At 37.0% G+C, this 21,992-nt stretch overlaps 2 protein-coding genes across 3 annotated transcripts; both read right to left on the bottom strand.

Annotated features, from left to right (window-relative positions):
- Positions 1 to 1,744: 1,744 nt before the first annotated feature.
- Positions 1,745 to 6,528, bottom strand: LOC104212770 (protein phosphatase inhibitor 2). Its single transcript, XM_009762126.2, has 5 exons — positions 6,369 to 6,528; positions 5,390 to 5,443; positions 4,842 to 4,960; positions 2,902 to 3,075; positions 1,745 to 2,258 (listed from the first exon to the last, which is right to left on the bottom strand). The coding sequence occupies exons 2-5, from the start codon at positions 5,392 to 5,394 to the stop codon at positions 2,029 to 2,031; spliced, it is 528 nt and encodes a 175-aa protein (XP_009760428.1). The 5' UTR covers positions 5,395 to 5,443; positions 6,369 to 6,528; the 3' UTR covers positions 1,745 to 2,028.
- Positions 6,529 to 13,007: 6,479 nt separating this feature from the next.
- On the bottom strand, positions 13,008 to 19,684 carry LOC104212769 (uncharacterized). 2 transcript variants are annotated; one of them, XM_009762125.2, is made up of 6 exons: positions 19,334 to 19,684; positions 16,028 to 16,159; positions 15,791 to 15,886; positions 15,474 to 15,620; positions 14,548 to 14,689; positions 13,008 to 14,195 (listed from the first exon to the last, which is right to left on the bottom strand). In XM_009762125.2, the coding sequence occupies exons 1-6, from the start codon at positions 19,409 to 19,411 to the stop codon at positions 13,222 to 13,224; spliced, it is 1,569 nt and encodes a 522-aa protein (XP_009760427.1). In that variant the 5' UTR covers positions 19,412 to 19,684; the 3' UTR covers positions 13,008 to 13,221. The 2 variants fall into 2 exon arrangements, with proteins under 2 accessions (XP_009760427.1, XP_070027116.1); XM_070171015.1 differs by lacking the exon at positions 19,334 to 19,684 and adding an exon at positions 18,339 to 19,219.
- Positions 19,685 to 21,992: the final 2,308 nt, after the last annotated feature.

The raw sequence follows: 21,992 nt of genomic DNA on the forward strand, positions 1-21,992 counted from the left end.
AGTTAGGGTTAGAAGGAAAACTATAGGGTAAGCAAATAGCAGTAACTATTTTTGCCAATTCTTCCCGTTCTTTTTTTGGGTCATAATATAAAATACTACCGGTAACAGTGTTAATTCCCAGTTGAAATTGATTTGACCCGGTACTAGGGTCAGCCTGACTAGGAGTAGGTACACTTGTCCCTTCGGCCAAGGCTTTCATACGAAGATATTTGGCTTTATCTTGAGTGTGTATCAATATGTGTCTTTTCAAAGTTCCCGTCCCCCCCGACCGTCAAAATACTTAAAAGCTAACTCGTTGCCACAAGTTTTACACTTAGTCTTATTTTGTGGAATTAGTTGAGTAAAAAAAGCCAAACAATAGATATTTCTGTATGTTTGGTACGTTGTCTAGAAAAAGTAGGGGTAGTAACAGGAGAGTCAGACGGGGCATCATTTGGATCATCATTAGTTGGGTTAACTTCAAAAGCAGGGCTAGTAGGTATATCGTCATCCGATTGTATTTCATCAAAATCTATTTCCTCCTCACCATCTTCATCAATAGTTGGATTAGAATAAAGAGCATTCATTAATTCATGGTTTAATTGTTCACCAACCCCAACATTATGGCAAAATTGACTCTCAGTAAATTGTAATAAACTATTATCGCTATCAAGAACTGCGGGTGTAGGACGGATATGGAATTTGGGTCGGGGAGCCGGGGGCAGTGGAGAAGGAACGGATTGGCCACTAGATTCGCCACTCTTGGATTTTCCCTTATTTTTACCAAAAAGTTTTTTTAAGGAAGTCATCGTAATTAATCAAGTAATAGAAAATAAATAAAATAAATAAAACTATAATATTAAAAAATATGAGTTGGAACGAGTTTACCGAATTGACGAACAACTTGTTGAAAATTGATTATCGTTGAAGACTTGAAGACTTCAATTCACCAACTTCATAATTTTTTCACAAATTGTAACAATAAAGTAAACAATAGTAGCAATTATAGAAGAAAATTAGAGAGAGATTGATGATTTTGTGAGAAAAAAGAAAGAATGAGGGTGTATTTATAGTTGAAAAAAGAAAAAAATGTAATTATAAAAAGTTTGGGGTTAAAACAAAGTTTGAGGGTTAAATGGCTATTTTATAAATAGCCAACGGCTATTTTTTAAAGGCCAATGACCAGATTTTTGCAATCCCAAACGGTCAATTTTTTTAAAATTATGACCGTTGGGACCATTTGGGCCCGCCAAGGACCGGTCCGGTTCCGGTCTCAAACACTCCCGGTCTCGCGGGCTTTATGTGAAGGACCGGCCCAGAAGATCGGCCCACCTCCACGGTCACGGGCTTATCTGATTAAGGACTGTTTAGGCCCAGAAGCCCACATGAGCCACGGTCCCAAGCCGGGACCGGCTCACTTTTCACTCTTATATACGAGTGAAAAATCCACTACTATATCCGATCAATACTGCATTATTTATCAATCTGGCAAACTGAATTTGTTCCGAAACATGTACATTGTAAAAAAACAAGAAACGGTTATTACCCTCTTTTTATATTAACTTTACTACTCTAATTGGGTAAGTGTTAATTAAGTGAAACCTTCAAGAAAAAGATAGCAGGCAATTTGGACAAAGTTACTAGTAAATGTCTTTCTGAAGATGTGTACAAAAGTAGTATGAACCCGGAGGTATTATAAAATACTGGAAATACAATAACACCGAAAACAGTCCACATCTTAGGACATTATCACAGAAAACCAAAGTAAACCTAAATAAAAGTCACAAACTCAATAAGATACACCACAAAATGCAGCGTACGACAATTATGGATTTCAGAATATTATCTAAGCCAAAAAGTGATGGCAGAAATAGAAATCTAACCGAAGATGTGCCATTCGATATGTCAGAATTTTATCATCTTGAAGGTTAAGACCTTTATACAGTTACAAACAGAAGTTAAGTTGATATAAACAAAAGGAGCATGGAAATAAGATCAAATCAACAATGTACTCGTGGATGATCTAAGCTCGATGGGCTGGAAAGAATACTATTTAGAAGTGTCCATGGTGCCTTCCTTAATCTCTATGTCCTTAACAGCGGTAGTCAATGATGATGATGAATCAGACCTCCCATCCCTTTTCTCAAGATCCTCATCCTCACCGTCTGATGCTTCTTCAAGAAAGGAGCCCTTTCGACGGAGTTCTTTGACTCTCCTATACTCATCATAGTGTGCTCGCCTGTGCTCCTTGAAGCTCTTTCCCTTTTCTGATCCAGAATCTGTTACAACACAGAAGAATATTAAATTGGGTTTGCATTCAACATACAAATCATGAAACTACCAGTACACAATACACTTGAGAAAAGAAAGGAACCCAGCAGAAAGAGGGGTGTGTGGCTGTGTGCGTGTGTGTGTGGGGACTGCGGACTGTGGAGGAATCAATCAATTGAAAGTCCTCAATTAATCAACTAATAAATGGTAAGGGTAAAACTCAGAAGTCAATGGCCCCCTCTCCCTGCCTCTCATCCAATTCAACCACTCTTCAAATCAAAAGGAAAACAAAGAAGAGGGAAAAAAAAAGAGTGAAGAAAAAGTTGATACTGGTCAAAAAGATAGCTATTAACAAGCAGTTGATAACCAAATAACTAAGCAAGGAAAGGAAGTGCAGAGAAACTGAATATACACAATATAATAGCATAATGCTTTTTTTTCCTCCTTGATATCAATATGATAATATACTCTCAAGCAGTGAAGGTTGTTTTTTATGGAGCACAAAAAGAATGTCAAGAAGCATATACCTATGACAAAGTTAACAAATGTGAAAATACTAGTCCAGAAGAATTCCACCAGAAGTTACTCAATAAGAGTTAGAAACATGGACCAATGTATATTTGGGTTGTATACAAACAGATCAAACTAAACCTGCATCATCTTGGTCCATAACATCGGCTTCATCCTCAGATGATGTCCAGCCAGACCGTTGGGATTTATTCTTACTAGAAGAAGCCACCTCATTCAATGCACTGCGTATAGCTTCTGCATGTACTGCATCACCATTGCCTTCCTCAAAACTACCCCGTATAGGAGATAAAGATCCTACAACATCAAAAAAGTCAAAAAAAAGTGAGGAAGACGAATGAGCTTGCACAGATTTAACTAATACCTCTTTTTTAGAAGGAAATTTAACCAATACTTTTTTGATAGGGAGATTTATGCAATATTAACTATCAGTTTACAGGCATATAAATATTTCTCTCCAAATACAGATGAATTAATGATTTGTTCTTCAAAAAGCAGGACCACTAAGGTACATCATCTATTAGCTACATTACATGGAATCTTCATGCTTTCTGTAATATAGCCATATTGAGGAAGTATCAAACTGGCATCGGAACTGCATATGGATTCTTAAAGATAAACTTAAAAAAAAACAATAGCTGCCTTGAAACCATACTCGTCTAATACCTGAGTTCACGCAGTGAACTCAGGACCTGTAAGGAGGAGGACTAGCCATGCATAATACATACTAATGTAAAATCTATTAGAAATTGGGAAGAGGAACACCTATTTTTTACAGGACTTTTCACGATTTTAATAAGTTTGCAGGTTAAGATATTGACTTTTCAAAAGTTTGGGCAGGGTGAGCGAAGGGCTGCCTAAATCTGCCCCAAGGAACATACATGTCGGAATCTACTCCCACTATGGCCCATATCCTAGAATCCTGAAACGTAACACCATGAACATGGCAAGACCAAATCTAACATCTTATGAGTAGGAGAGTCTCATTCCTAAAACAACCGTGCACAGCAAGATCAGAAATCCTAAAGCATTCAAAATGCACAAATTAAGCCTCAATATCAAACTAGTTGGGATCGATATATACAAAGAGATTCATCTACCCATGTTTTTGCACAAGAAATTTAACTTCATATTCTTTTCAAAGAAATAGACCCATTATCTTGGTTGTATAAGAAAGAAGGAAAAAGAACTTATCAACGCAGCAAACTCAATTACATAGAGTAGCTACATCATTTCTACCTAGTCATACCATATGAGACCAGGAAAAAGTACCACAGAATGTGAATGTGCTTGATGAAGTGATGAAAATCTCTCATGGAAGATCAAATTTTGATGAAATTCTTGCAGTTTTTGGATAACACTTTTTTCTCATAAATAATGATATAACAAACATCATGCCATTAATAGAAGCATATCCAGAAGCTCCAAGTACCAAAACATAATGGTATTAGCTCTAATATTCCACCCCCAAAAGAATATAGAAGGTTTAGCACCACATAAAAAACTTCAAAGGTGTAGAAATACTGAGAAGAATACACATCAACTTTGGGATTTGGAATTTGAGAAAAATAAACAATCACCCTGACCTAAATAACAATAAAGCAAATTAAACAACAGAGATACAAGATGCATCAGTAGCATGAATAAAATTCACTCAAAGAATATAAGCACCACACAAAGAAACTTTATAATATTTCCAAGACTACTGCCAGATGATCCCAGTAAGTTCAAATCTTAAAATATTTCCTCCCAAATCATTACTCTCATGAAGCTAATCAAAAAGGGGAAAAGGGAGACCAGTGAGTGCATAAATCATCTGGGAAAAGATAGAAAAAGAAGACTAGCAAGTGCATAAAACCAGGTCAAACACTAATCGTTTTTCATCTATTTATAAACCTATCAAGCATCAAAAGTTTTTCAAAAAGACTAATTGGATGTGAAAAGCAGGAAGACAACACACCACAAGATTATTTGGTCTATCTATGAAGCTTGCATGACACAGAAAATTGACAAGCGAGATAAACGGGCACGAAGGAAAAGAAAAATTAATTTCACGAACATACCATCAACATCGATCATGCGGTGATATGGTGTCTTTGGTTCAGTTATTTTCTGCCTCACTGGTTTATTTGCTTCAATTTCTCCCAAGTTTGCCTCATCCCACTTTACATGTGCTCCCCTTCTACACCACCACAAAATTTTCAAAGATATTGAATTTCCACTACTAACAATACTAATGCAAGCAAAACAAATAAGCTTGGTTTTTTTAGAAAGAATAAGTGAAAAAAATACTGGGTATGTTGTTGTCGTTGTTGTAATAGGTCAAACAACTACTAAAATCATGATGCAAACACAACATTTAGCATCACTGCATACCCCAAAAATAAAAGTGCTTGCAATAATTCGCTCAACAGGAACAAGCATGAACACAAAGGCTTTGGGGCCAAACAGCACATTCAGTCTACTGCAGGCTACTTATAGAAAAGTAACATATGTACATTATTTCTTTCTCTATCATGTCTACATGACATTCATTAGCACCTGAATTTGAGTTTTAAGTGAGCGCAAGATGTATCGGAAATAGAATTTGCAGAACAAGAAAAGACATTACTTCATTTTCCCAAGGTGACCCAATCCTTCAAGCAGTTGCAGTCAAACTGGTAACCTGAACCAACAAAAGAGCGAAACACTCGTCAAACATTTGAATTAAAAAAAAACAAGGAATTCATATCAGATAATGTCGCAAATGGCCTAAATAACAAGTTGCTGGTTCGAAAATGACCTTTGAGAATGTTCTACTAATCTACCAACATTTACTATCCATTTCCACTCCCCCTCCCCCTTCCCCTCACCCACGCATTCATTGGTCGACAAATTGGTCAGGATTTTTTATAACCAAGAAATGCCCCGAGGACCATTGCACATGGCTCAAAACTCGATAGATAATGAGCCTGCCCTCTACCCTTCTCCAAGTAAATACCAAGCTTTTTTTAGAGCATGGTTTGAACACGTGACACGCGTCAAACCCACACATCACGTGTTGCGCTCTTACCACTAGGCTAAAGCCTCGTGACACAAATTGCTAGTTGTTTAATAGATAACAAATAATTTTTACTATGTATTTTTCATTTGGACGGTGTAGGGATGCCAAGCACCATTATATTATACACGATAACACGAACATGCTAAGATAAGAGATAACCATAAACTCATATTAATCATTCACTTGTTGACTAATTAGGTGGGTTTCAGTAAATGATTTAGGATATATAAGTCTAACCTAAGAACAGGAAATTATCATGACATATTTTCTCTTAGCCTTTTTTTCCGAAAATATTTCAGAAAAAACTGATCATTAATACTAGAAGGCAAAATAACCATCATAATTTTTGGTAAAACGCAGATTAACTCATAAATGAAAAAAAGAAAAAAAGAAGATCGCAGATAAGGATTTTCTTCATGCAGTAGAACAGATACAACAAATTGCAACCAAATTTACACTTCTGGATTAGGTTTTCTTTTTCCTGCGAAAAAATGCATACGAGAGATTCTGAAGGAAGAGTAAAAGAGGGAGAAAGAGAAAAACATACAGTTCCAATGTCGCCGGAGAAAGAGACGGGAAGGAGCCTGCCGCAGAAAGATGGCTCAGGCAAATTGGTTTAACGGACTTGAACGAACAAAAGAAAATAAAGATATTTTCAAAAGAAAGAATAAACCAGGCGAGCCGATGGATAAATTAAGTTTGGACTTATCTTATGGCGACGGACACGTAAAATGATTTTTTAGACAATCAATTTCAATTCAACTTTCAAAATGCTTAAGAAAGTTAATTACTACTCCATGTCTTATGAGTAATTACCTTTATTAACAAAATTACGGGTAATTACTTCTAATTATTATTAAAACGACTAGATAGCGTAACTAGAAGTAAACTTAGAAACAACAACAACGACCCACTAAAATCTCAGAAAGTGGGGTCTGGGGAGACTAGTATGTACGCAGACCTTACCCCTATCCCGATGAGGCAGAGAAGTTGTTTCCGATAGACCCTCGGCTCAAGAAGACGGAAGAAAAATAAGAAGAGACCATTCATCACTAACGTCAGCAGAAACCATAGAAATAGTAATAGAAGCATAAAAACCATAAAATAGATGACATGCAATAACAATACCCAGTAATTAAGGCCTGGGGCTATGATAAACATAAAAGATAGTGTGGACTCAATGTTAACCCCTAACCATCTAAGATCAACCCTATCAAACCCGCCTCACTCCAGGTATGAAGTAGAAAAAGCTCGATTACTCCTTGCCTATAACCCTAATGCTTGACCTCTGTTATATTCATGTTGTAATAAGTAAGGGATATAGTTGTCAATTACCATATTGCTAATAACGGATTAGTTAGTCGATTAAGTGGAAGGTCAATAGAGTTGTACCAGTTAGGGGTTATGATAATAAAATCAATCTTCTTTCTCTCTTCTCTATTCTCTGAACTCTCAATTTACCCTCTGCAAATACTTGTTCAGAAACCATTCTCTTCATTGGTTTCTTAGAGATTTGCTTACTATTCCTTTTTGGTTGTACCAATTTGGTATCAGAGCGAGCGGTTCTTGGCGAAGTACGATGCCGGAAACGACGAGAAATAGTGAAATGCGACGTGAATTAGATGAAATCAGAGAACAAGTTCGGATTTTGGGGGAAAACATGATGATGTGATTGGAGAAATCCGACAGCTAGTAGCAGCCATGGCTGTTAATAATCAAGCTCTGACGGTTCCACCAGCGGCTCCGGCAGAAAGTACGGGAATCAGTACTAATGAGGTAGGTTACCAGATAAATGGAGCTGGAAATCATAATCACGTGAATACCCGATATTCACGAGTAGAATTTCCCAGATTTGGGGGTGACGATTTGCGAGGTTGGGTGTATCGATGCGAACAATTCTTTGATGTTGATGGAACTCCGGAAGATATGACGGTGAAATTAGCCTCGATTCACATGGAGGGCAGAGCTCTTCAATGGCACCAAATGCTATTGAAGTCAAGATTGGGTAGGGAATTCCCAAATTGGAACGATTATGTTCGAGCTTTGCATCTTAGGTTTGGGCATACTCTGTATGTTGATCCTATGTCTGAACTTGTGGGCCTGAAACAGAATGGGAGTGCTCAAGAGTTCTTGGATAAATTTGACGAACTGTTGAATCAAGTAGAGTTGACAGAAGAATATTCTATCAGTTGTTTCTTGAATGGATTAAAACCTGAGGTTGAGGTTCAAGTCCGCATGTTGGCACCAAGGACGTTAATGAAAGCTTATAGTCTTGCTAAATTAGCAGAACAATCAGTGAAGTTGCAGAGAGAACAGAACCAGTTAATGGTAAGAAATTCTAGACCCTTGTTACCCACTCCAAGTTCTTTTGGGAGTTCAAATTTTAGAAGTTAGTATCACTTAATGGGACCTAAAAGCAGTAGGGGTTCAAATGGAGGAAAGTACTCTAATTCTAGTAATCATTCTACACTAAAGGGACCAAGAAAACTTTCCGCCACAGAAATGGACAACAAGAGGGCCAAAGGGTTATGCTTTTGGTGTGATGAGAAATATATTCCAGGTCATAACTGTAAGAAGAAAAACAGTTGTATGTTCTAGAGTTGGAGGAAGATATTGAGGTACTAGAGGAGGAAGAACCCGCAATGGAAGAAGAAAATACTGAGGAGTCCAATCTTAGTCCTCAGATGTCCGTCCATGCATTGGATGGAACAGTAGATTACAGAACAATGAGAGTAAAAGGGTTTGTAAAGGGGAAGATGGTACATGTGTTGGTGGATTCTGGGTCAACTCACAATTTCATGGATGTGAACGTTGCAAGGAAATTAGGAATTCAGTTGGAAACTATTCCTAGTTTCTCTGTGGCTGTTGCCAATTATAGTAGGGGTCATAGCAAGTTCATGAGCAAGAAGGTGAAGTGGAGGATGCAGGGAGTGGATTTTATGGCTGACATGTTGGTGATATCTTTAGGAGGTGCTGATGTAGTGCTGGAAATTCAGTGGCTTATTACACTAGGAGATATCAAATAGAATTTCAGACAACTGAAGATGGGAATTTCAGATTAATGGGAAGGAGATATCACTCAGGGGAAGTCCACCTGGTGATTTCAAGATGGTTAGCAGTCAAAAGATGCAGAAATTGTTAAACATACCTACTCAGCTGAGTATGATGACAGTGACTTTTGCGAAGCATACTGCTGCCCAGACTCTCAGTTTATCAGAGATGCAGTTAGGAGGAAATGGTAAGACTTGTCCTAGTGATTTACAGCAAATACTTGATCAATATTCCCCTATTTTTGTTGTTCCTAGTGAGCTGCCACCTCACAGGAGTCATGATCATAAAATAGTCTTGAAGGAGGGAGTTTCTCCCATTAATGTAAGACCTTATCGATATCCAGCCTCTCAGAAGGATGAGATTGAGAAAATGGTACAAGAATTGTTGCAAACAGGTGTAATTAGACCAAGTTTGAGTCCTTATTCATCATCGATAGTCATGGTTAAGAAGAAAGATGGTTCGTGGAGGATGTGTATTGACTATAGAGAATTGAATAGGGCCACCGTCAAAAACAAGTTTCCAATACCTGTCATTGAAGAATTATTGGATGAATTGGGAGGTGCTCATTTTTTCTCTAAGCTGGACCTTAGAGCGGGATACTACCAAATTAGGATGTGCCCTGTTGATATTGAGAAGACAGCCTTTAGGTCACACCATGGACATTATGAGTTTGTGGTGATGCCCTTCAGACTCACAAATGCACCATCTACTTTTCAAAGTCTAATGAACCACATCTTCCAGCCACACTTGAGAAAGTTCATTTTGGTTTTCTTTGATGATATCTTTATATACAGTCCTTCATGGTCCAGCCATTTAAATCATTTGGAAATAGCTTTTCAGATCCTACAATCAAATAGCCTATATGTAAAGATGAGTAAATGCTCTTTTGCAACAAAGGAGGTTGAGTACTTGGGGCATGCAATCAGTGGTAATGGAGTGTCTGCTGATCCTAAGAAGCTGGAAGGTATGCTTAAATGGCCCCCTCCAAGAAATGTGAAAGAGCTTAGGGGTTTCCTGGGGCTCACTGGATACTATAGGAGGTTTATAAGAGCATATGGACTGTTGGCTAGACCTCTTAGCAATCTGTTAAAAAAGGGAATATTTCAGTGGACCAAAATAGCTGAGAATGCTTTCAACAAGTTAAAGGAAGTCATGTCTTCACCACCAGTTCTAGCATTGCCTAACTTTTCTGAAGAATTTGTGATCGAGACAGATGCTTGTGATGATGGTATTGGGGCTGTTTTAATGCAGTGAGGACATCCATTGGCATTTTTTAGCAAGGCCTTAGGAGTTCAACATAGTAGGTTATCTGTGTATAACAAGGAGATGATGGCAATAGTAGTTGTCGTGCAGAAGTGGAGGCCCTATCTGATCGGGAAGCATTTTACTATCAAAACTGATCATCATAGTTTGAAATACTTGATGGAACAGAAGATATCTACCCCCAGCCAACAGAAGTGGATAGCTAAGCTTTTGGGATATGACTTCACTATTGTATACAAGAAAGGGAAGGAGAATTTAGTAGCAGATGCATTGTCTCGAGTGGCCAAGTTATACTTCATGATTGTCGTAATTGGTCAGTTTGTACAGCAGATCAAGGATTCTTACAAGGATGATAGCAAGATTTCTAAATTGATTCAACAACTTCAGTAAAACCCCAATAGTAGGCCAGACTATGTTTATAAAGATGGGTTGCTATACAGGAAGGGCAAGGTGTTTGTGTGCAGAGATGCAGAATTGAGGAAGGAGCTACTTAAGTTGCACCATGACAGTGCACTACGGGGGCATTCAGGTATCATTGCTACTCTACACAGGCTAAAAAATGTCTACTACTGGAGGGGTATTAGAAAAGATGTGTACAAACATGTTCAAGAGTGTGAGATTTTCCAGAAGAACAAGGTGGAGAATGTGGCCTATCCAGGACTACTCCAACCTCTACCAATTCCTGAGAGAGTGTGGCAGGATATCAGCATGGATTTCATTGAGAAATTACCTAATTCTTCAGGTAAAACAACAATTCTGGTGGTAGTAGACAGGTTGAGTAAGTATGCTCACTTTATGGCATTGAAACATCCATTTACAGCGGAAAGGGTGGCACAAGTTTTCATGGAAAATGTCTACAAACTCCATGGATTGCCGCAGACAATTGTGTCTGACAGAGATACTATATTCTTGAGTAAATTTTGGCAGGAGCTCTTTGGCCTTCAAGGAGTCACCTTGCATCATTCTACAGCCTACCATCCTCAAAGTGATGGGCAAACGGAGGCTATTAACAAGTGTCTAGAAGGATATTTGAGGTGTATGTGTGGAGATAGACCAAAGAATTGGGCAGCTTGGTTGCCACTTGCTGAATGGTGGTACAACACCAACTTTCACAACTCCACTAGAACTACGCCTTATGGGGTATTGTATGGACAGAGCCCTCCTCTCCATCTCCCATATTTACCTCAGAGTTCAATGGTGGAGGCTGTTGACAGAAGCTTACAAGCAAGGGAATCCACAATCAGGGTGTTGAAGCATCATTTAAAATTGTCTCCAGACAAGATGAAAATGCAAGCAGATAAAAGAAGATCAGAGAGGTCCTTCCTAGTTGATGATTGGGTGTACATTAAATTGCAACCTTATAGACAAATTTCGATGTGTTGGGATGATTATTCTAAGCTCAGTCCAAAGTATTTTGGTCCATTTCAGGTGATCAAGAAGATCGGGCAGGTTGCATATCAGCTGGATCTTCCCCCTAATGCCAAAATTCACCACACTTTTCATGTGTCGCAGTTGAAAAAGAAGCTGGGAGATAAGCCAGTGCTTCCTTACCTTCCTATTTCATTATCTTCTAATTGTCACATTCTGTTGGAACCTGAGGCTATTGTGGAAAGAAGAATGGTCCACAAGCACCACCGACCAGTCACTCAAGTTCTTGTCAAGTGGTTCAATTGCTCAACTGCTGATAACACCTGGATGGATTTACAAGCCCTGCAGCAACAGTTTCCTCATTTCAATCCTTGAGGACAAGGATCATTTCGAGGGGGGAATAGTTGTTATATTCATTTTATACAAGAGGGTATTTTTGTCACTGCTGTAATAAGTAAGGGATATAGTTGTCAATTACCATATTGCTAATAACGGTTTAGTTAGTCGGTTAAGTGCAAGGTCAGTCTGTTATTAGTTTGTTATTAGATACAGGATATATAGGAGATTGGTTGTACCAGTTAGGGGTTATGATAATAAAATCAATCTTCTTTCTCTCTTCTCTATTTTCTGAACTCTCAATTTACCCTCTGCAAATACTTGTTCAGAAACCATTCTCTTCATTGGTTTCTTAGAGTTTTGCTTACTATTCCTTTTTGATTGTACCAACCTCCAGACCTTCCTATCAAGGGTCATATCCTCGGAAATCTGCAGAAAACTTTGAGTGAGTTTCGATCCCCATCTTTAGGTTCAAAAAGGCACGCTGCCCATCAGACCAGTAAACTTAGAGACTACCCAAAAATTGGAAAACTCCCATATTTTCCTGTGACCTTCACTTGCCGTTAGGTGCTTTTATTATGTTGAAGTATGGAGTTAGTAGTAATAATTATTGTCAAAGCGACTAGAAGCTAAACTTAGAGGCTACATAAGAATTGGAAAATTGAAAATTCCTCACCTTTGCCTGTGACCATCACTTAGCGTTTGGTACTTGTATTGCTGTGTTGAAGTATGGAGTTAGTAATAATTTTCATATGGTTTTCAAAGATAAAGTTAATTAATAGACTTAAGATTAATTAATTTCCATTTTTGTAACCGAAGTTTATATTAAACAATTTGGACAGAGGAACTCTTCGTCAATTTTAGCTCATACAAGCTGTAAAAATAGTGAAGAAACTCGATCAAGTAATAAAGTTAAACTGCATATGTGAATAGCTTGATTCATTTACTACTCAACTAGTACTTAGTTCAGTTGCCATTCTCCAACTAAAGTTGCCTTTTAGGTACAGTGCTTGATATGAAGTTATTTGGATATATCAATCAAGCACATGCATCCTTGACCAAAAATTCTGAGGCACAAGGATATGGATTCCCTTCAGAAAATACTTTTAACAGTTGTTTTAGCTTTTAGTCAAAATGGACGAAAACAGCTGCTCGAACTAGCGACAAGTGTTCCCAATCAAGAAAAATACACAGGAAACAGGCACTCCGGCCATGAATAATTTTTTTACATCATAGTTTTTACTGCAGCTCTAGCTGCCTTAAAATTTTGAGTTCACAGTGGAAGACCCTGATGCTAACTTAGGCACTGTGTTACAAATTACAATACTACTACAAGCTAGGTTGAACTTCCTAAGCTAGGTTACAATCTATAATAGTCTATCTCAGCAAAGTGGTGAAGGCCGACGAGGACCAAATTTTGTAAACCAACAATTTTGATATGCGTTGGGGGCTGCTACTGCAGGCTGTTGCTTGTACAAAGCCTTTTCCGGTGCTCCAAAATGTGAAAGATTGGCCTTGCCAAACTCTTCACATCTGATGTTTGGTAATACTACGCCATTATTTCCTTGGAACTGTGATGAAGTGAATTGCTGCTGTACTATATTCTGAGAGCATAAGTCGTCCCCTATTGGTATTTCACCAGTAAGAGTCTTGACTGCAAACATGAAGCAAGGATCTGCCCATATTTCATCAGAAGGTAAGCCCGCAGTGGAAGGAGTATTAACAGAAGACATGCTCGGACTGGAACCTGGGATCTTATCCACTTTCTTTTCATTTATGACCGGAATTGTACCAGTTAGAGTTTTTATTGCAAATTCTATGCATGGATCCGTCCAAATGTCACTTAAAGATGACTCGAGAGCTGTTTCACCTTTCTTAGCTCCTTTGCAGCTAGCAAGGTTTGTTTTTGCAGGTTCAGCTGGAGAAGGCAGTTCTCGCTCCTTTAGCGGCAAAGTAACAACGTCTTGTTGCCTTTTGCTGGTCACATTCCCAATCTCTGCCTTCTCGTTGATAGTACCAGTTATTGCAGTAGCAACATGCTTACTGGTATCAACAAAATTCACAGGGTTATTAGTGGTGGCAGCTTGTGTCTCTTCCTCCTGTCTTACTGTGGCTAGATGGACTTGATTATTTGTTCGGAGCTGAAGAGATGTATCAGCTTTAATACCAGCAAGCCGTTTTGATTTTCTGTGAGTCAAGTTCATACCCTTTTTTCGTTTACGCTGGATTGCTTTCTGGTCATGCTTTTCCACTCCATCTTGTGATGGCTTTTCTTGATTTTCTCCACTAACAGGATCTGAAACAACTTTACCATCATCCTCCTCTTCCGCATTCTCTGGTACAGCACCTCCTAAACCTGAAATATTTCTCACTTCCAAATTAAAACCACCAACTTTGATAAACTACTAAAAAACACTTGACATGCATATAATAATTTTTTTTTCTTTAAATGAGTGCATGTATTTGAATTTTGATGACATTAAATGATATCTCTTGACCCATCTAGAGGCTGCAGTATCAAAGTCCATCATATAAAATCTTTTTCCCCAAGAATTTCAGCAGTAAATTAATTCTTGAATTCACAACGAAATTTATACCTGAGGAATGGAAGGAAACTTATAATAACTAGACGACTTTAGAACATAAATAAAGCATTAAATACTTCATATCAAACTGAAATTTTAGAACTTTTCAATTCTGAATAATACCTTCAAAGGATGATACACTGCCTTCTACACAACCGGAATGCACCATATGTTCAGCACCCAACTTCAGCTTCCGACTCAAATCAACTTCCTTGCCAGATGCATCACTGTCTAGCGATATCTGCTTGTCAGCTTCAGCAGTCAACTAAATACCAGAAACAAACAAAAAGATTAGATCGCGAAGAATTACCATGGAGAATTTGAAGCATTACCATAGTTGTTGTTGTTGTTGTTCCAGTTGCTGCTAGTGGTTTGAAGTCTTGCTCACTAGTTTTATGTGTGGGGAGTGTGCCCTTTTTGCAATGGGAATATAATCAACAGTTTCAAGTGATTATAACAAAAAATGAGGTTGTGAGGTTTAATAATTTGATGAAGAATTCACTGTATTAAGAGTCTGACCTCCTCCACTATTTATACAAACAAAATGGAGACCAGAAGATGCTACATATCAAATCACCAAAAAACGCTTAGAATGACAAAAAGACAACAGATAGAATGTTTTTTTTGGGGAGCTTTCTCCTCTCAAATTAGATCAGCTAATATCCACAACCTCACAAAGATTCGTACAGTCAGGTGTAAACAGTTGGTTTACGAATGTCTAATAAGCTTGTAGGATATGAACTGTACCTTCTTTTCTAAGGCCAAGTCAGTGAAAAAGTACAAGTATGAGCACATGCACTAACATAGATATCATGATCTCTAATGTACTACTTGTCTAAATTCCAGCAATTTGAGGTGTAATTTCATCATACAATTTAATTTTCTTTGACACCACATTAATTCAGAAAATTACTAATTACGTCCGTAAATCATTTTAAACAGGTCTTGGAATCTAACTAGCTTATGGAAATATAGGATTTTTTTAACTACCACAGTAAAGGATAATACCAGTAAATGAGAACTAACATGTGAAAAACATCCACACTTACAGTTGAAAAAGGTTCTCCCAGTTCTGAAGTGCCAGGACATTGATCCCCCGGCTTGGATTCAATTCTTCCCGACTCTCTAGTTTCAAGGAGCCGAGAAACTTCCTTCATAGAGCGGAAAGTTTGTCCACTGACGGGGTCAATATAATACTGCAAAGGTAGTTCAGTAATTACATAAGCACATACTCCAAGTAGAATGTAATTGAAAGATATAAGCCAAGGAGTACATTTGAATTTAAAATAGAGGTTAAGGATTTGCATTTCCAGTAATTGCTAAGCTGGTTGATGTTGAAATATGAAAATAACGAGGGAGTTAGTACCGGATCTTTCCTGATTTTGTGCCCCTTTCTCCTGACCCTCATTTCCTTAATCCATCCTGGTGGTAACCCTTCTGATGCAGCCTTCCCAGTTGAAAACTGTATCGTTGAAAAAAAGAGAACTGTAAGGGGGCAAAAAATAGGAGAGAGGGAACTTCCATATAATGGAGGTTTCCCCTACAGAAGGGGGAAAAGAAGGTTGCACTATCATGGTAGAAAACATGTATTAACCAATGAGACCTTTCCAGTGTCTTTCTTCTCCATCTCCTTCGTATTAGAACTTTTAGAACAATTACTGCCAACACTGCTGAGATAGCGAAGAACGTCCGTCTTAGAGTTGAATTTGAGTTCTTTTGAGGGATCACTATACCACTGCAATTAAACACAATAGATACACTCAGAAATGCAGAATGCATGTTTACATGTCAGGAACCAGCAAAAAGGAGAGGAATAACAATATTATTGTTTTCACTTTTCCATTCTTAAATGTGCATGGATTCAAGGCGGGAGAAAAGAAACTTTTATGACTCAATCTCAGGAACTGCCATTAGCAATTTATGCACCCCATTTCTTTAAGTTAGAATCAACGAAGCCCTCACATGACTTTCAAGAGGTAAAAGAGCAATGCTTCATACTGAGTATTAGGAAGAAGATATAGCACAGCAAGGAAAGTTGCAAGTGGTGGCGTGAGAACTAGGTTGGCATGGATAAGAGGGTTAGGACTGTTATAGAGCTACATATACCTTCTTAAAGAAGAAATATAATCCACCCATTACCTATACGTTTTTCTGTAAAAGAGAATTATAATGGCATACAGCAAATATCGCAGACTTGGTATTAGCTATTAAAAAATATTGCATTATGCAGTTTGTCCATTTTGGCAGTAAGGCTAAGATGAAGTGGTTAGAGTGATATGAGATAGGGAAAGGTATTTGAAGGCGTAGAATCTTTCAAAATTGCTCTACAGTTTGGGTTGTAAGACAGCAGACTTTGTAACTGAGCTGACTCCCTGCCACACACTTTTAAAGAATCTTGAATTCTCTCCTCATTAAACAAAATGGAACATCAGATTCATTTGTGTCTCCCTACTCCTAAAACACCAAATGAACAATAAGCAGGTTATCCTCCATAAAGAAAATAGCAGGTCACCCAAATCAAACGACATAAAATATGCATCAATGTACAAGACAAAATCTTAGATTACAGCAGCTTGAAGATGTGCCACAGTAATATCAGCATAATGGATGGTTTAAGAAAATTAAAGGATTAGGGGATTAAGATGCTAGGAGACTGACTTTGGGAAAAAAGAACATGCTATAGCTTGCTACAATTGCTACAATTTAAATAGCAGAAGCAGCGAATCATGTCTAGTTCCTGTGTAAAGTTCCAATATATGATCAATTTTAGTGGCTGGAATAATGTTGAAAGATTCAGAGACAGAGAATAAGCAAAAACAAGAATAAAAGAAAAAACTAAAGGCATCAAACGTGAGAACCGTTTAGCATCACCAGGGGCGGATCTATTAAGGCCCGAGGGGGTGGTACGCCACCCGCAGATTCGGCCAAAACAGTGTGTATATATATGTATCTGTATACAAGAAAAAGTATAATTATTTTGTAGTGCCACCCGGAGTAACAAAAGATACCAAGGTGCTAGTGGCAAAAAGTTAGAATTTCCTCCTTGGTGTTGAGGAATCGAGCCTTATTGGAGACTTTTTCCAACACTTTTGGCGTGCTTTTTCTTATTCTTTCTCTAATTGTTCTTCCCTTCCCTTCCTTTTTTTTTTTTTGATAAGGTGTTCTCCCCTTCCTTTATCAATGTCTTTCTTCCTCTAAATATCTAAATTTCGTAGCATCCACGCAACTACACTAATTCTCTTCTAGTTTCTGGAAATAATTGTTCCTGTCTCATCTTCTAATTTCTTTTTAACTTTTTTCTCCTATTTTCTCAAACTCAAATTTTGTTTCACTTTGGATTGATCACTAGCTGACATTTTCCTTTAATAGGTTGTTGTGGATGCATGTTGTTATTCCATTTTATCTCTCATTTTTCTTTTCTAATTTTTTGTACCAATTAACTCTGCATCTGCACCCAAAAAGAAAGGGTAAGTAAAGAAAAGAGAAAATATCATGGGATTAGGGTTGATCTAAATACCACTCCCTTAAAATGGACAAGTAATTTAGAGATCACTATTCTGAACTTCTCTTTCGTACATGTATGAAAATTTACAAAGGGCATGATTTCTTCTGTCTCTTTTCTTCTTGAACTCAAAGAAGAGTGTTTGATCTCTTCTGGCTAGCTATGCAAAAGAGTGCTTGAAAATTTAAAATCTTCTACATATAGATAGATTAATAATGAAGGCATTTATAGAGCACTATATAGGAAGGAAAAAATTTATGATACTAGTAATATTGCTGGAAGTCATATAATTTGTTCCATGTAGTCATAATTATAGTTCATTTGTTTCGTTCGATCTATTTTTCTATATAAATTGAAAAGGCAAATAATTCGAATTGAAGCCTAAGGTTCATCAAATCGACCAAATGTTTACCTTATTATTTGGACTATGTGCATAGTAACACTTTAATGTTCAAAAAAATATCGGACCGGCAACCTCCAAATCTTGGATCCGCCTCTGATATCTCACCAAGGACAAGACACGACGCTTCTTACCATAAAGCTAAGATCATTCAATCCATTACATAATCTGACCAAGGGAATTTAATCCTTGATATAGAGGAGACAATAGTTGAGGACCAAATCAAAATGATTAAACTTGACATGCAATGGCTGACATATCACACTACTATGACTCCTCAAGACCACCCCAGCAACCCACTTCCCGCAAAAGTAAAATTGATATAAAGGAAGTCTTGACAGAGACAATTTGGTATGTGATGTATCACTGGCCACAGGTGAAAAATGATGCATAAGAGGCTTATATACTAAAGTTCAACCAATCACTAGAACTAGGCCGTTCATATATGCTACCCAAGGCTTTACGAGGTTCAACAAATGCTTTGCCCTTTTACGCGGTAGTATACTGGCAACAGTTCTTATTAGACATGCAAGTGCAATTTGAATGCATTACACGCTTCAGCCACAAGCAAACTAGCATCTCTTCAGTTAAACCTTGTTAAAGCAAGAAGACTAACTCGCACAAATTGTCCTGTTATTTTTCTTTCTTTTTAACTGGTTGTGGTGTCCGAATAAGCTTGCATGTACCTCGACAAAGCGTCCCTAACAAAGTTCAATTACTTTGCCTATTTTGTCTATACAGGTGAAGCATGCATCAATCTTGCCAATTCTTGCTACAAGGAGAAGACAAAGTAATAGCCCTTAGTTACTGAAATAGTTAGGTGAAGCAAAGTTGTGGTTGTGTGCCCAAAACAATACAGATTAGGCCAAGAACAACAGAAATTATAGTTGAAGCAGGAAAATCAGAAATCATAAAAGAATCAATTTTTATTAGCCAAAAGCAAAATAAACAAGAATTTTTTTTTAAAAAAAAAAGAAAGCAAAATGGAAGATTAAGCAAGAAAGCACCTTCTCTTTCTTTCCTTTTCTGAATTCCACCTTCCATCCAGCAGGAAGCCAATCAGGCAAAGACCTTTTCTTTTCCATCTCACAATCCCACCTAAATTAACCACTTACCCAACAATTTTAATTCGATCTCCAAATAAAACCCCCAACAACAAAAGAAAACAAAATAAAGATGCCTTCTTTTTTACTTGTCCTGAAAAGTCAAGAACGCTCCAACCCCTTTTACAAAGTGTGAATATGGGTAGAACGAAGGCTGCAAGACTCCACTATGTGTCATGTCTACTCTTTCTTTGACTCAACAGAGTATAAAGTGATGAGTAGAGGAAATAGGGTCATAATGGGGGAGGGAGGGTGGTGGGGTTGGGGTTAGGGGATGGAGAATCGGACAAATAGCATCACAACCACGTGTTTGCCAAACTTGTTCGGTTTGAAAACTTGCAATTCGAGGTAAACCAAACGTTCTTTATGATGATTTTTTAATCCTATTTTTCTACTTCTTTTTCTTCGTTTTGGTTTTAATAGTGTGTTCTCTCCTCTCTTTTATTTTTTTGACACCTCAAATGTGCAAGTGGCAGTTGGACAATGAAAAAAAAAACTCAGAAAGTTACTGGTAGGTGGAATTTCCTTGTTCTACATTTCATCTTTTTTATTTTTCTTATTATATTTGGCATTTTTCCTGGCTCCATTAACGCGCTGTCGGAGTTAGTGGACGGTGGTTGGAAATTTCAGTCTTTAGACTCCCCATACTAATCAGATGTGTGGCTTTAGGTTTGGTATTTAATTCATTTTTTAAATATATAAAAAAAGCACAAAGAAAAAAGTATCAAAGAAGTAAAATAGGGATTCAAGTTTAATGAAACCAATTTATTTTTGAACGAATTCGGGGCATGGTTCTGATTTAGTCAAAAGCCAAGTCTCATTCTTTTACCTTTTTTACGATTCACTGGCAAAAAAGGAAAGGGGCAATAGAAAAGAAATTAGAGTACTTCTTCTTCCGTGTGTTTTAGATACTTAATAAATGTTAAACAAATTAGTACATACTATTGATATTAAAAAGAAATTAATCGAAGATTGACCTGCTAAATAGCGATACTGGCACTCTTTAGCAGAGTATTTCAGCAACCGGGGCTAAAGCCCGGACAGAAATGGAGTAGTCCATTAGGCTGCTATCTAGGTACGTTGAAGTTGAAGGGATTACACAGTGTCCCCTACAGTCCAAGCTCGTCTAGAATCATCCATAGTAGAATAATAAATGGTGGGGTCCCCAAGAGAATAAATTACAAAGAACAATTACTACAACTTCCATATTTTAGCGTGCCGGTAATGGAGTTCTCTACTACAGTACAGTATATATTTTATTTTCCTCTTGTTAGTTCGTCCTCTATTAATGGGGCACAAATTAATGGCCATGCACCTTCACCTAGGGCTTGATTTAGGGTGGCATTCTTGGAATACTAGTTAATATTTTAAATGAAATAACTATTTTTATTGACAAATCTTTAATATAAATAAAGTTCACGTTTAAAAGTTCTTTTTTGTTCAAATCCAACCAAACGTTGTTCCAAATGTCTAACAGCCGACTTCGTTTTGGGTCTAGACTAGTGGGCTGGACTGTTATATATGGTATCAAAATCACGAGGAATTTACATGGAATACAATCTTTGTAAGACTTATTTAAATTCCCTATAACTACTTTTACAAAATTACATCTAATACAATTTATTTTAAAATTTTACCTTTTAATTAAATTATATACAAGTTTTCATATCCTAAAATCTCTCTCAAGATTCTCAGAATATCTCTCTCAAGATTATCTCTCACCTAAAACCATTTACTATATCAATTTTTCGTCTAATTTCTCCATTAATTAATACTTTGTTATATCCCAATGTCCCGGACCTCCTTTTCCCTTTTCTACTATATCAGCCGTCCCATATATACTATATCACCATATTTATGTATAGTTTATTATATATATACATATAATATATCTAATATATATATACTATAGATATAATATATATTAGGTATACTATACGTATGCAAATAGATTATGTTATATATTACTCCAAATGTAAAACAAATAATGATGACGTATATTAAGTATACTAAACGTACAAATAATATGTGTTGGACATTATCCAAATATAAAAAGGTATATAGATGCTGTATTTGTGTGTGCATACATATTTGAGGTAATATTGACTCATATTGGAATCAAAGAATTTTTTTAATTGAAAAGTGGAGTTTGGTCAAAGCCAATATACCATCAATACTATACCTTGTATAAAATGACTGAAAGTTACACTTCTAGGAACAAAAAGAAAAAAATATACGAGGATATCCTATAGTCGAAGGAGAAGAGGATATTGGAGAAGGAGATTGTTTAGGAAATAATTAATTGCATTTTATATTGATTTGCTTTTTGTTACCCTAAATAAGGATAGTCCCTTACTTTTTGGTGTTTGTTTTTAGTTGGAGATTGCATTAATATGGGATACTTTTAAAACTAGTTCCTAATTTATAGAAAATCTACCGTAGAATATGTTTGAGGGATATAACATTTACTATGTTTATGTTGTAGAATATGTTATTGATAATAGGCTATATAGTTGTTAGTTACACCATAATTGTCCATGCTTTATTGTTGTTTTATAATGTA

This window comes from Nicotiana sylvestris, chromosome 3 (assembly GCF_000393655.2).
Source record: "Nicotiana sylvestris chromosome 3, ASM39365v2, whole genome shotgun sequence".
Classification (NCBI taxonomy): domain Eukaryota; kingdom Viridiplantae; phylum Streptophyta; class Magnoliopsida; order Solanales; family Solanaceae; genus Nicotiana; species Nicotiana sylvestris.